At 42.3% G+C, this 12,975-nt stretch overlaps 3 protein-coding genes across 3 annotated transcripts; 1 reads left to right on the top strand and 2 right to left on the bottom strand.

Moving 5' to 3' along the window:
- Positions 1 to 3,103: 3,103 nt before the first annotated feature.
- Positions 3,104 to 3,814, bottom strand: LOC131708078 (histone H2B 3). Its single transcript, XM_059010106.1, has one exon. It carries the CDS (start codon positions 3,664 to 3,666, stop codon positions 3,286 to 3,288), a length of 381 nt encoding a protein of 126 aa, XP_058866089.1. The 5' UTR covers positions 3,667 to 3,814; the 3' UTR covers positions 3,104 to 3,285.
- A 60-nt stretch (positions 3,815 to 3,874) lies between these two features.
- On the top strand, positions 3,875 to 4,828 carry LOC131708077 (histone H2A). The gene has a single exon (XM_059010105.1). It carries the CDS (start codon positions 4,004 to 4,006, stop codon positions 4,388 to 4,390), a length of 387 nt encoding a protein of 128 aa, XP_058866088.1. The 5' UTR covers positions 3,875 to 4,003; the 3' UTR covers positions 4,391 to 4,828.
- A 112-nt stretch (positions 4,829 to 4,940) lies between these two features.
- LOC117397223 (zinc finger protein ZPR1-like) lies at positions 4,941 to 11,417 on the bottom strand. Its single transcript, XM_033995926.3, has 14 exons — positions 11,148 to 11,417; positions 10,148 to 10,309; positions 9,645 to 9,735; positions 9,317 to 9,387; positions 8,971 to 9,057; positions 8,765 to 8,887; positions 7,944 to 8,021; positions 7,552 to 7,618; positions 7,342 to 7,412; positions 7,145 to 7,234; positions 6,698 to 6,808; positions 6,475 to 6,564; positions 6,318 to 6,383; positions 4,941 to 5,860 (listed from the first exon to the last, which is right to left on the bottom strand). The coding sequence occupies exons 1-14, from the start codon at positions 11,268 to 11,270 to the stop codon at positions 5,726 to 5,728; spliced, it is 1,365 nt and encodes a 454-aa protein (XP_033851817.2). The 5' UTR covers positions 11,271 to 11,417; the 3' UTR covers positions 4,941 to 5,725.
- Between the last annotated feature and the right edge of the window lie 1,558 nt (positions 11,418 to 12,975).

The raw sequence follows: 12,975 nt of genomic DNA, 5'->3' as shown, positions 1-12,975 counted from the left end.
GAGAGAGAGAGGGAAAAAAAGAGAGATTGTCAGGTTTTTTTTAACTTTAAGGTAAACGTAGAACTTCACTGTTTACACAATAATCCCTCCCAAAATATATGAGAGAGAGAGAGAGAGAGAGAGAGAGAGAGAGAGAGAGAGAGAGAGAGAGAGAGAGAGAGAGAGGGAAAAAAAGAGAGATTGTCAGGTTTTTTTTAACTTCAAAAGCAAGTATGAAAGTGCAGGTAACGCTTGGTATAAAAATAAATTATGTTTTTTTTCAACATAATTACAACTGTAGGCAGTATGAAAAATCACTGGGAGCACATACAGAATGGATTGCTCCACCTCCCTATTGTTGAGGCCAGGTCCATCTGTGCTTTAAGGTAAACGTAGAACTTCACTGTTTACACAATAATCCCTCCCAAAATATATGAGAGAGAGAGAGAGAGAGAGAGAGAGAGAGAGAGAGAGAGAGAGAGAGGGAAAAAAAGAGAGATTGTCAGGTTTTTTTTAACTTTAAGGTAAACGTAGAACTTCACTGTTTACACAATAATCCCTCCCAAAATATATGAGAGAGAGAGAGAGAGAGAGAGAGAGAGAGAGAGAGAGAGAGAGAGGAAAAAAAGAGAGATTGTCAGGTTTTTTTTAACTTCAAAAGCAAGTATGAAAGTGCAGGTAACGCTTGGTATAAAAATAAATTATGTTTTTTTTCACGTTGGCTCCGAGCAGAAACTTTTTGTTAAAAATGAGGTCTCAAATTAAAATAAAAAGTGAACTCCCTGTGTTTTCAATGTGATAAGAATCGGAAGTCTATGTTCAAACTTGCTTCTCAGGTAATTCCCAGCTGAGCGGACTCCTCAGTCTCATTCACTGCACTAGATTCACCCAGGTTGTATAACCTAAATATAATGGTTACCCTTTAAAAGAATAGCCCAACATTGCTATGCAGCCCAATGCATTAGCTGCTATTCCTGTGGTGCTCCATTATCTACTGGACTAGAAGAGTCATTACAAAATAAGAACATCGCATTTGTTATTGAGATGCTACTCCTATACATCTCAATAACACACCTATTGGAATCCATTTGCATGCGTGGCTATTATTTTAAAACGTTACCAATATGATTTGTTGCAAAGAAACCTAGATGGAAGATCAATAAACTGAAGATGCTGGACGCCGAAGCGTTGAAGCGTTAATATCGTTTTTAACAGTGTTGGGATTTCATCCTTTGGGATGTATCCTTAAGCATTAAGTCCTTGGTATTTGGAAAAAGTCACTATCGTTGGTTTAATTAACTTGGTACTAACACTCAAGTATTGTTTCTGAATATGAGGTGATGGGGTGACAAACCTTCTCTTGTAAACAGAGTTAATTTTGTGGTGACATTATTACTTTATAAATGTTCCCAGGAAAGAGTTCATTTTGAGCCTGAATGATCTGGCAGTGTTCCTGTGAATGCAGCTGGTCAAGTTGAACTCATTTAAGGGTTTTGGAAGACGAATGGTCCCGGATGCTACAGGAGACCTTCCAACATCTTGTAGAGTGCACACCACAGACTGTGCCCGATGGATTACTTAAACTGCACACATATGGGAGGTATTTCTTTATCAGGAGAGTATTCATTATTCCTGGAAGTAATAAGAGATCACCCTTCTTGTCTAATCTCGATATATGAGCCCTGATTCATGTTTTTGCCTCAGGCAGAAATCCATCAATGCGCTGAACACCCACAATAACATCTCCCAGTTGTTTCTCTGAAATATTACCTGGGCAAAGCCACAGAGAACAAATTGTATGTCTTAGTTAAAAATAAGTGCCCTAGTTTCAAAGCCATCCGATCCCCCTGCTCTTTGCCTCCCCTCCCTCTTTTTCATGAAACGCTTAACTGAATCCAAATTCATATTTGACTTGTAATATACAAATGTATAACTTCCCACCCAAAACATTCCCCCCCCTGCTAAAATGACAATTGAATTCTGGGCTACGGCTCAAATCTAAAGAGGTTTTTTATTGGGACTACAATAGAACGTTGAAGTGCTTGTCAGTCCACTGAAAAGACTTTTAAATGATTCCGTGCTAAATCTAATACAACAGATTCTAGCGACATCACGCAGACTACAGCGGATTAGCTGGACGAAGATGTGACTTGCTGGGCTTCCAAACACAGCTTGTGATTTTGAAGTGCTGTATCCGATTTCAAGAAGCCGTGTCAAATGTTTAGCTCTAGACCGAGATTGCAGAGGAAATAGCTGAGACTTCAGTGCACTCCGCTTCTTCAGAATTGGACATTGTTGGCTTACCAGTTTGTTTACATGACCTAAAACAGTTTACCACTGTTTGCACAATATTTTTGCAGTTTTTTCTATGCTTTTCCCATTATTACACTATGCATTTCCCATAGTTTACCCTGGTTTGCCATGTTTATTAATATGCTTTACCATACTTCTTTATTAAATAGATTTGTAGTCTGTGTAAATAGAGTTTCATTTTATTTTTTTATGTACCGTATTTATTTTAGTTGGGCCGTGAGGCAGTTTCCTCGCTGTATGATTTATTCACGAACCCGCCTCGGAACTCAAGTCTACTATTCTACTGCCCTCTAGTGGTCCTTAATAGAATTACACAAATACTTTCACTGCGTGAATTATTGTACAGCTATGGCCAAAAGTTTTGCATCACTAACATTAAAGGATTGAGACAATGTAAAAAAGAAACTATGAACATAATTTGGATATTTTGTGCACATCATGTAATCAAAAGAAGCTACAAAAGGATATGCAAGCCACAATAGTACAGTATTTCATGTTAGATTTCAAAATAACATTTGTCAGCTTTTTGTTAAGCATATGGAAAACTACAAAGCGATATGTAATTCAATGTTAACGTAACATTATTCAGCAGGTTTCATTCCACTATATGATGCAAAATTAGGGGGATGCGAAACTCCAGGACTTACCTGTGCAATGCACTAAACCCCAGCATTACACATAGGCTATTTCTTGTATCTGTTTCCACGTACAGGTAAAAACCCGTTCCAAACTCTACAGTTGGTTTTCTTTTTTTAAAATTCCAAAACTACTTTACCATTGCTCTCAAAGAAAAGGACACTGGAGATACAACGACGTTTGAAATATTTATCTTTATGAGGTAATTCATTTCGCTACAACAGCTGTAGAACAGGTTTCTTGACAGAGCAAAACAAAACGTATGCAGTGTATGGATTTTCTACTCCATATGAAGCAATGGGCGCCTATAGAAGAGGCTTTTCTAAGTTCATACAGTTCGTCGGCGGTTCCCGGTTTTCACTTGGAGCTGGTGTATTTGGTGACGGCTTTGGTGCCCTCGGACACAGCGTGCTTGGCCAGCTCTCCGGGCAGCAGGAGGCGCACGGCTGTCTGGATCTCCCGGGAGGTGACGGTGGAGCGCTTGTTGTAGTGAGCCAGGCGGGACGCCTCGCCGGCGATGCGCTCGAAAATATCGTTCACGAAAGAGTTCATGATGCCCATCGCCTTGGAAGAGATGCCGGTGTCGGGGTGGACCTGCTTCAGCACTTTGTACACGTAAATGGCGTAGCTCTCCTTCCTGGTCTTTCTGCGTCTCTTATCCCCTTTCTTCTGGGTTTTCGTGGCTGCCTTTTTGGACCCCTTTTTCGGTGCGGGCGCAGACTTCGCTAGTTCTGGCATATTCTTGAGTCTCGGTGGTTTGTTCACGCTCTGCTGTGAGTAATTTCTTTGCAGTCGCGCAATGCGGGACCACTGCCCCCTTCGCCCTTTATATTTATCGATTGCGTATGCAAATTAGACTTCTGTTCGCTCGTTTTGATTTGCTGACACGCATTCTGTCAATCACGAGTTCACGTTTTTAATTGGTTATTTCGCTGCTATACATTTTAATCTATGGGAAGCCTTCCGAGTGTGGAAGTAACCAAATACATTGTCTCTGTTCCATAACAAAACACACGAAGGAGGAAAATAAGCAGATTATTTGTGATTGCAAGACTGACAAATACGCACACACAGTATGTCTGGAAGAGGCAAAACCGGCGGAAAAGCCCGTGCTAAGGCAAAATCTCGCTCCTCCAGAGCCGGGCTGCAGTTCCCTGTCGGGCGTGTGCACAGGCTGCTGAGGAAAGGTAATTACTCGGAGCGTGTGGGCGCTGGAGCCCCGGTCTATCTGGCCGCTGTACTCGAATACCTGACCGCCGAAATCCTGGAGCTGGCTGGCAACGCCGCCCGAGACAACAAGAAAACCAGAATCATCCCCCGTCACCTGCAGCTCGCCGTCCGCAACGACGAGGAGCTCAACAAGCTGCTGGGAGGCGTCACCATCGCTCAGGGAGGAGTGCTGCCCAACATCCAGGCCGTGCTGCTGCCCAAGAAGACCGAGAAGCCAGCCAAGAGCAAGTAAACCAGCCTGATGCACCGAGAAACACAAGCAACACAAAGGCTCCTTTAAGGGACGCCCAACCCTTCGAAATAAAATGCGAATTTCATTTGAAAATGCTACTACCTTGACCCCCTGCATAGCAATGCTTTCAATGTATACCACGTCAATATGTATCGCTGTACGTTTTGTTATTGTATTCTTCCTAATGCAGCAGTACCCGTTTTTTTGTACTGAAGACGCTGAAAAGAAACGTTATGTTTTAAAAATGATATACCATTTAAGAAAAAAATGATGCACGCAGAATAAATATGAAACATTCTATGTTCATGTCATGTGTGTAGCGGTAACAGGCGTCGAGCACGCATTCATCTGATACATTAATGTTTTTATTCCAACTTTTGGCCTGTCAGTAGTGTTGGGATCAGTTCCAAACTGTTACAATGAATAAACTGCACGCCCGTTTACACACCCGAGTGCTTTTTTATTCTGTCGAGTCCTGTCACACCACAGCCAGCCATGAGTATTTCGGAAGCTTATTGCAGCACTGAAATATCGAATACAATATTGATAATTTTATTTATTTATTTATTTATTTTATTTTTACATAACTTATTTTTAAAATGAAATGACTGTTCAGTTTCTTGACTTGTTAGGAGGGAAAAAAAAAGGTAATTCGTACAATAATTATTAAGTCAAAATAATCTGAATTACTTAAAAATTACAAGCCAGTTTGAGTGTAAACTCCAATAGCAAAAAATAAATACTGGGAATTCTCCATTTTCCCTTGGGCTATGTGTTCTACAGTAGCCGCAATATTGTACTCTGTATAGGCTCAAATAACTTAATTTACCAACAAATACATATATGAAAGGATGAGCGATACAATGCAGCACTGGATTCAATCACATTAACAGTGCCAGTTCCTACTGTAGCATTGCCAAGCATATCCACGTTTACTGGTATTTTTACCAACACTTATTTAAATCACTGAACTGTATTAGCTAAGAAAATAATTCCCCATTTCAGCACTGCATACGTCATTGACCACACCCACCACCCAGCAAAGTTTATAGAAAGAGGTGCTGAGAGTTCCTGTGGGCTTGGCTCTCCCTCTCACTCCCTTGCTGAATATTACATCCAGAACGGAGCAAACCAAATTCAAAACGTTAGAGGGGGGGACAGTGTGCTGGTATTTTGCCAGATTAACAAAGACTTGACATGGTTACCTTTAAATAAACACACTGCCATTTTCTTTCTGAACATCTTGCTAAAGCATTTTTTTTTTTTTTTACAAGTCAAAAACATATCCAGCTCATCCCTCCCCTTCTCAGTCTCCTTTGTTTAGTTTCTGTGTTGCTATCGGTCAGCACTCTGCCCCTCGAGGTACCCCTCTGTTTTCATATCGTTCAGTCCCAGATCCTCATTCTGTTCAAAGGTGCGCTCGTAATGTTCTGTCTTCATCTCGGGGTCTGGATCAGGGGCATATACATTCTACAGAGCAAAAAGAAAACAAAACCACCATTTTAAATACATGCAGTAATAACCGATCTATGTACTTAATAACAATCTGTTGCTTTCAGTTAAAACTGTTTTAATGAACTGTGTATAGGAGCAACATCTTTGTAAATCTAGAATCCTCAAAGCTGCAAATTTATCTTGGAAATTAAAGGTGGAAATCCATGCCCACGTTACACGAGTGTTGCCAAACTGTGTACCCCAACAGTGCCAGCACTGTTTAAACTGGTGCCAAACTGTCAGCAAACCACAATCACGCTGCAGCCACCAAGACCCCAGCAATGTGGTCCAGATTTCTAGCACAATACTCTAGAACCCCAATAATGGAACCAGCCTGCTCTGGAATAATGCCATGGAACACTAACACTGGCAGGGGACCTCCTGGGTACAGGGTGGCATGTACTTCATTGGGCACCACAAGACCATTCATTACCTGAAGGTAGCTGCTCCCTGCAGGGTCATCCAGGACAATGTGCGCATCCAGCTCTAGGGCAATGATCTGGAGACAGACAACAGGTTTAGCTCAGGGACAGCAGAAGGGATTTGCAGGACAGCTCTCCGCACTCTCTCCAGTATTAAATAGGACTCACCTGGTCGATCTTCTTGCCAAAGAGCTGCAGTTTTCCAGCCAGGTCTGGGTTGGAGCTGTCTCCGAGGGTGAATGGGTTTTTGGAAACAATCTGAAAAAAAAAAACAACAACAAATTTGATCTGATCAGCATGCAAACCTTCTCCAATATTGCGTTAAAAAAAGGTATATATTTGCAATTGTGCCCATGCTTGTTTTAAGTGCCAATGGAAGCGATATACCTACCAGGTGTTTGATGTCTTTGAGCAGTCCCTCCAGAGTGGTGAACTTGCCTCCCACTGCAGCCATCCCCAACTCGAACTCCAGCTCTGGGATGAGAATGCTGCACGTCTCTGACTGGAGCGGGTGGGTACACATGACAAGGGAAACAAAACACCATCACAACATCCACCTTTAACAGGGTAGTGCAGAACAACTCTGACAACTGCACAGAATTCACACTACAAACCTGATTAGGGATTGTGGTCCTAAAATATACTTGAAGCGCAGCACAGAAAGCACCTTAGGAAAGAGGCTAGGAGACACTTAAATCAACTGGGATCCTTTAAGACCAAGTTTTGAGATCAACTAGCTTCTAGGAACAAGAAAAGCTTTGGGTGGGCAGGAACGGCCTGTTCTTGTTCGTAATTCGTTTCATGTTTGTATATAAAAAGCTTCAGGCAGGCGAGTTACCTTGAGGAGATCTCTGGTCATGTCTGAAGGGTCAGTGATGTGCAGGGTTATCTTGGTCCCCTGTTTCTCAGTGGCTCCTCCAGATTTCACCTGGAACAAACAAATCTAGGTTGGGTGATTTCACACAGAGAGATTTTCACTTGTTATAACAGTTATTAACATGACAAAACCATCTAGCCAGCTCCACTGGGTCTAACCTCATTGGTCCGATGCCCACAGGAGTCACAGTTGGTTGCCATGATGATCACCTCCTTGAAATGAGGGATTTCTGATGCAATCTGTTAAGGAAGAACGCTTTTCCAGAGAACATCCCCTGCAACTGGCTTCTCATCTTTCAGCACTCCCTGTATTGAGACAGCAGGGGAGAGCTGTACAGAGCACACCTCGTCCTTCGTCTAAAAGGATACGCACAAGCTTCATGTTCGTAGAAGCGGGAGCGTTGCATTCTGGGCAGTTGGTGTTAAACTGCAGTACCTGGAGGGGAAAGGAGGAAATCCTCAAATGAGACTGAACTGATTTAGATAACCATTGCAAACTGATACAGAAGCGTTTTGCAGCTGCATTAAAAGGTGCAGTAACATTATTAAAAACCAATTGTTCTCTTCTTAGACTCTATTTTTATGTTCGGAAAACATAACACAATGTGATCCAAAGACAGCATCACTGTCAGGTATGGGTTACCTGTCCAAAAGGTGCGTGCAGCGCTGCTGCGTAGCAACAACCTGCATACTGGAATACACACAATTACTTATGATAGACCGAACTGCAATTCCATATGCTGTGCTGGGAAGACACTTACTTCATTTCTCATGTCCTCAATGGTGCTCCCGGGCTTCTCTTCCACCTGCTCCTCCTCCTCTTCATCATCATCATCAGCCTTTACGAAACACACACAGAAAACATAACCAACGTGAATTCAATTAGACACACTTCTTCACTGGTTTGTAAATGACAAAGGCCAATGAACATTAAAAAAATAACACACTAATATACAGCAGAACCTCAGAGTTGTGAACTGACGGGTCTACCGAACACCCACTTTGAACCGGAAGTACGCAATCACTCACCCAGGAGTGCAATGCAACCACAAAGGCGCTGCTATAAGTGCAGATTGCAGGCGTGCATATTTAATAAAACCATTGAAAATTCAGTTTTCAGAGTGATGAACATTTCAGACTTACGAACAGCCTCCATTCCCAAGGCGTTCTACTGTACTTTACATACACACCCTTTATCTGGATCAGGTAGTGGCTGGGTAAACTGCAATCTGATTAACAGACTTTCGGACAGTCGACTCTGGACACTTTTCTTGTTGGGTTCTTGGCCCTGAAGTTTAGCCCATTCATTCTGAGGATCCTTCATCTGTATTGATTTAGAGCAGGGGTGGCCAATCGTGGTCCTGAAAGGCTATTCCAGTCCTGGTCTTTGTTCCAACCCTGTTCTACAGTGTTCAACTGAACCCACCTCCACCCAGACCCTGAAGTGGTTAATTACATCATGTTACTGGTTAAACCTGGAGTGGAATGACCCTCCAGGACCGTGATTGGACCCGTGATTGAGAGTTCAAACCGAATGAACCCGTCCCGAAGGAAGAGGACAGAATGAGTCATGCGGACCCACCTTCAACCCCAGCTGGATGTCTTGCTGTGTGGTTCGCTTGTAGTGAGTGACTGTCAGTGCCTCGTCTCTCTGAGGAGCGAAGGGGTTCTCAACAAAGCTGTTCCCAGAAGAGTCGTCGATGATCTGCACAGAGAAAGCAGCTTCTTTAATGCCGGCCCCATTTATCTTTTTTTGGGGGGGGGGGGGTTACTGGCAGATGAACTCACCAGCGTGAACGGCGTCTCCACATCTTTCAGCTTGATCAATTTCTCAACAAACTCCTCGATCTTTGCAGCAACTTCAGGAGCTGTCGCCTGGATGCAGGCAAAAGTTACATTAAAAAATAATAACTATCCAACCTAAAGAACACCCTGAGCTTATTACCTGTTCACTGGGGCTAATCAAGCTCGTCGTAAAACCTGGAATGGGTGAAACAGCTATGCAGTAGGAGTCTTATTTCCATCCCTGAAGCTGTATTCAGAGCTGGTCTGTTTGCATTATTTCTATTACTCACAATACCCTATCACAATATTATACATCACAGACTGGCAAATCTTTTTTTTTTTTTTTTACCTTCCTGACAGCCTGGTCCTGCTCCAGTCCAGACACCGCTCTGTCAATCAGCCCCTCTACAGTGGACAGAGCTGTCAGAGAGAAGAATATAGTGTCAGTGGCTGTCAGGAATGACATAAGCAAGCAGTTACAGGTATCATTCACCAATTAAGACCTGGACGGAGGTTACATTGGTTTAGTTAAGTGATTTAGGGTACAGGTAGGGCTGCATGCCAAGCTGGTGTACATTATGCATGTCTGTGCTGCAAACTGTACAGTCTCACTGAAGAAACTTGCCATGCACAAGTAATTCAAACTAAACGGAAATCGAAAAGGCATCATTACTCACATCCTTTCTGCGTGAAGGGTGGAATTTCGAAGTCCAGCTCTGGGATTCTGGTTGTGGCGCTGTCTGATTTTATAACCTCTCGGTTCATGTCCTGCACAATTCCAAGAACAGAGTGACATGCTGGGTGTGTGTGTATACAGGGATGGAAATAGCACTCCTATTGCACAGCAGTTTCACCCACTCCAGGTTTTAATATGTGCTTGATTAGCCCTAGTGTATAGGCAACAAGCTCTGGTGTGTCTCACAGTAAAACCAGGAATGGATCACACTGCAATGCAATGGCAGTCTCATTCCCATCCCAGTTACATCACCTACGTTTTTAGAATCTGACCCAGTTGTGTGAACTCTGTGGGCTTTGAGAAGTTGCCCTGCCACTTTGGGGGGATGGAATGACACATCTGCATTATAAAACTGATACACCAATGGGAAACTTAACATGGTAGCATGATGCACTGAGTGACTGAAGGCAATATGATCAGCATGGGTAATAAAGGCCACAGTACCTGCTTGGTCTTGATGGCCAGGGTGTAGACGACTCCCTGCTCCTGGATCTTCCCTGCTGACTGGATCTCTGTGTTGGATCCACCGCAGCTGTCACAGGTGAAGGAGCTGATTATGATCTCCTTGAAGAAGGGGATCTTAGTCAGCAGGAGGCGCGTGGTCCCCTGGAACCCAGGCAGGTGGGGAAGAAGGAAGTGGTCACTTAATGGGTCTACCGCAATTGAACAGCAGCGTTAAATCCATGTGAAATGGAAATTCTTTATAGATCACTAGCAAACTAGTAAAACAGTAAACTGCGTCTGAGAAACAGCCTTGGAAAAGTCTACTTCGGATTGGTATCGTCCTATCCCATACGATTTATATAGCTTCTTGGGCTGGGCAGTTCGCGATTATAAAACAATATTATCTTCAAAAGTTTACTAAATAAATCTAAATTAAAAGCTGTGGTAATTAGAGTTTAATTCCGCTCCAAGCACATGCAGATTTATTCAACTTTAAACAGCTTCGATATACCGTTCTCACTCAGTTAGTTAGCTTAATATAACATGGCAGTATTATTTTACAACAAACTTCCATATGAAATGCACTGTGAAATGTTGTTCGTGTTTCATATAGCTGTCTACATTATGATTTGCCACCTGTCCCTGTGTTTATGTCCTGGTTAATTCAGGAAAGTGTCGCAGGAGTTTAATAAGCCTTCCCAAGACACTATAAAGTTCCTGTTTAAGATTCCATATCCATATAGATAAGATTAGTACAGCAATCCCATGAATTAAGAACAAGTTAAATAGATCACCATATATTACTGCAATAGACGCACAATATTAACTGGCTGTCAGTACTTTAATAATATTATCAATGTTACCTATTTGACTAAAGGATTTCTCGATAGTTTAAACTTTTCACAACGGCCCTCAGGTGTCCCGTTTTTTGTTTTTGGTTTCATTCTTTGTTTATTTTTTTTTGCGCAGACCCTATGTTGTCTAAAACGTATCTTCTTACATTCTCAAAGCAGCTCATACAAAGGCTCTCTATAACGGTAGGTTGTTGATCTTCGTCGTCAGCACTGATCTCCTTAAAAATCGCTTTCGATCCCCGGACCTCTTCCTCTCCGATAACCGACATGGTTAAACGTTTGAAATTACTTTGCCAAAACACCTCTGTGATTCTCAAACGCTAGCAGTTACCCGACCAGCAACTTCCAATTCTAGATGTTTCTTTTTTTCCTGTCCGAGTAACAGAACACGTGCTTCTTCCTCTTCATTGACCCGGATTCAGAAGCGAAAACCACGCCCCCTATACACACAATCCACGCCCCGTTCTTCACAAACCTTTCAAACAAACTCGTTTATTTTTAACCAGCAGGGGGAGACAACGTCTACGTGTTTGATTCTTTACCTTATTATTTTGTCCAATCCAGCGTTTGCAACACTTTTCAAAGGAATACATTTTTTTTTAAAATAAAATTAGCAACTTGGTGTGTTGTATGCTGACTACGGATTTCTGTACGCTGCATGTTTGACATCCTAAATTTGAAGCTGAAATCCTGTTTCCTGCATGTTGACAACGGGACGTTCCTGTGAATTTTGTCATTGATCACCCGCCATTATTTCATTAAAAAAAATTGTGTTCCTCTGAAAAAAAATATCACTTTGTGCATGAGAAATTGCAAACCCCGCTGCAGGGGATTCGAAACCAATTCTGTAAGTTAACAATGAGGTGTACTTGTCACATTGGTGTGGGTGTGTAGGCAACCTTTCCTTGACCTTACATGAATTTGAAGACGTGTCACCTGCTTTCCATCCAACCAGCAAGGGGACTCGAAACATCAGGACCAGTTAAACCCCAGCAGCGAGACGACTGTGAGCAGGGCAGACCGGTGCTTGATTTCTTTTTTTAGAACAATGAAACACTTTTTCTTTTAGAGAAACATGCAGTACCCATGAGGATGCAGACAGCAGACAGGGACTGTGCATCGTGTCTCATTCGGGGCCTTACAGGTGTTGATACAGGCTGTATGTAAGCTACCACATTGTGACTAGTTCCCATTTAAGAGTTTGCAAGCCCTCAAAATCTGACCTACGTTCTCTGGAGACAAAAGGAGGGGGCAGGGTGTAAGCAAACCAACCAATCACACCTTTGCATGGGATTAAAACGTTCAGATGTCTTCTACATTTCGGAACACACTGGGAAATTACAGGCCAGCTCCGGGGAAGTTTTTGCACTTGTTTTCCAAAGCTTGTGTGGGTGTGTTACGTGTTCATTGTAAAACAGTCATTCTGTGATCGCTGTGCGGTTCATTCTATCACTGACTCCCAGGGGAATGCCCATGGACTGTAGGGACGTGTCATTTGCGTTTCTGTCTGTTGAACAGCAGTATATTAAATGCATGGTGGTGTGATTTTTCATTTTTTAAATGTGTTTCGTACTGTCTATATGCGGGACGGTGGGTGGGACTAACAATATAAAATGACAAAATGATCGTTTTAGTCCCATTGTTATTTGAGCCCCGTTTTAAAGCAAGTGTAAGGACACATTTTCTGAATGGAAGAACGCCACCCTAATGTTATTAAAGGTATTTGCGGCTTGCTGTTTCCATTCTCTTGAAGGCGTTTTCATTTCCTTTCCGTAAACGCTCCTGTGGACTTCCACTTGTTACATTGGGTTCTACCCTAGACTCACTTAATTCAATACTTGCTATTAGATTTCATTATGAATAGTATATTTTCTATATAGTAGTTAGACATTTGAGTCTTTTTTTTATTTATTGTATCATTATGGAACGATATTAAAATAAAAAACGTTTTAGTCCACTTATCACGGGCACTTT

This window comes from Acipenser ruthenus, chromosome 40 (assembly GCF_902713425.1).
Source record: "Acipenser ruthenus chromosome 40, fAciRut3.2 maternal haplotype, whole genome shotgun sequence".
Taxonomy (NCBI): domain Eukaryota; kingdom Metazoa; phylum Chordata; class Actinopteri; order Acipenseriformes; family Acipenseridae; genus Acipenser; species Acipenser ruthenus.
The sequence above is the reverse complement of the archived record's forward strand: the minus strand, read 5'-3'. Positions and strand labels throughout refer to the sequence as shown.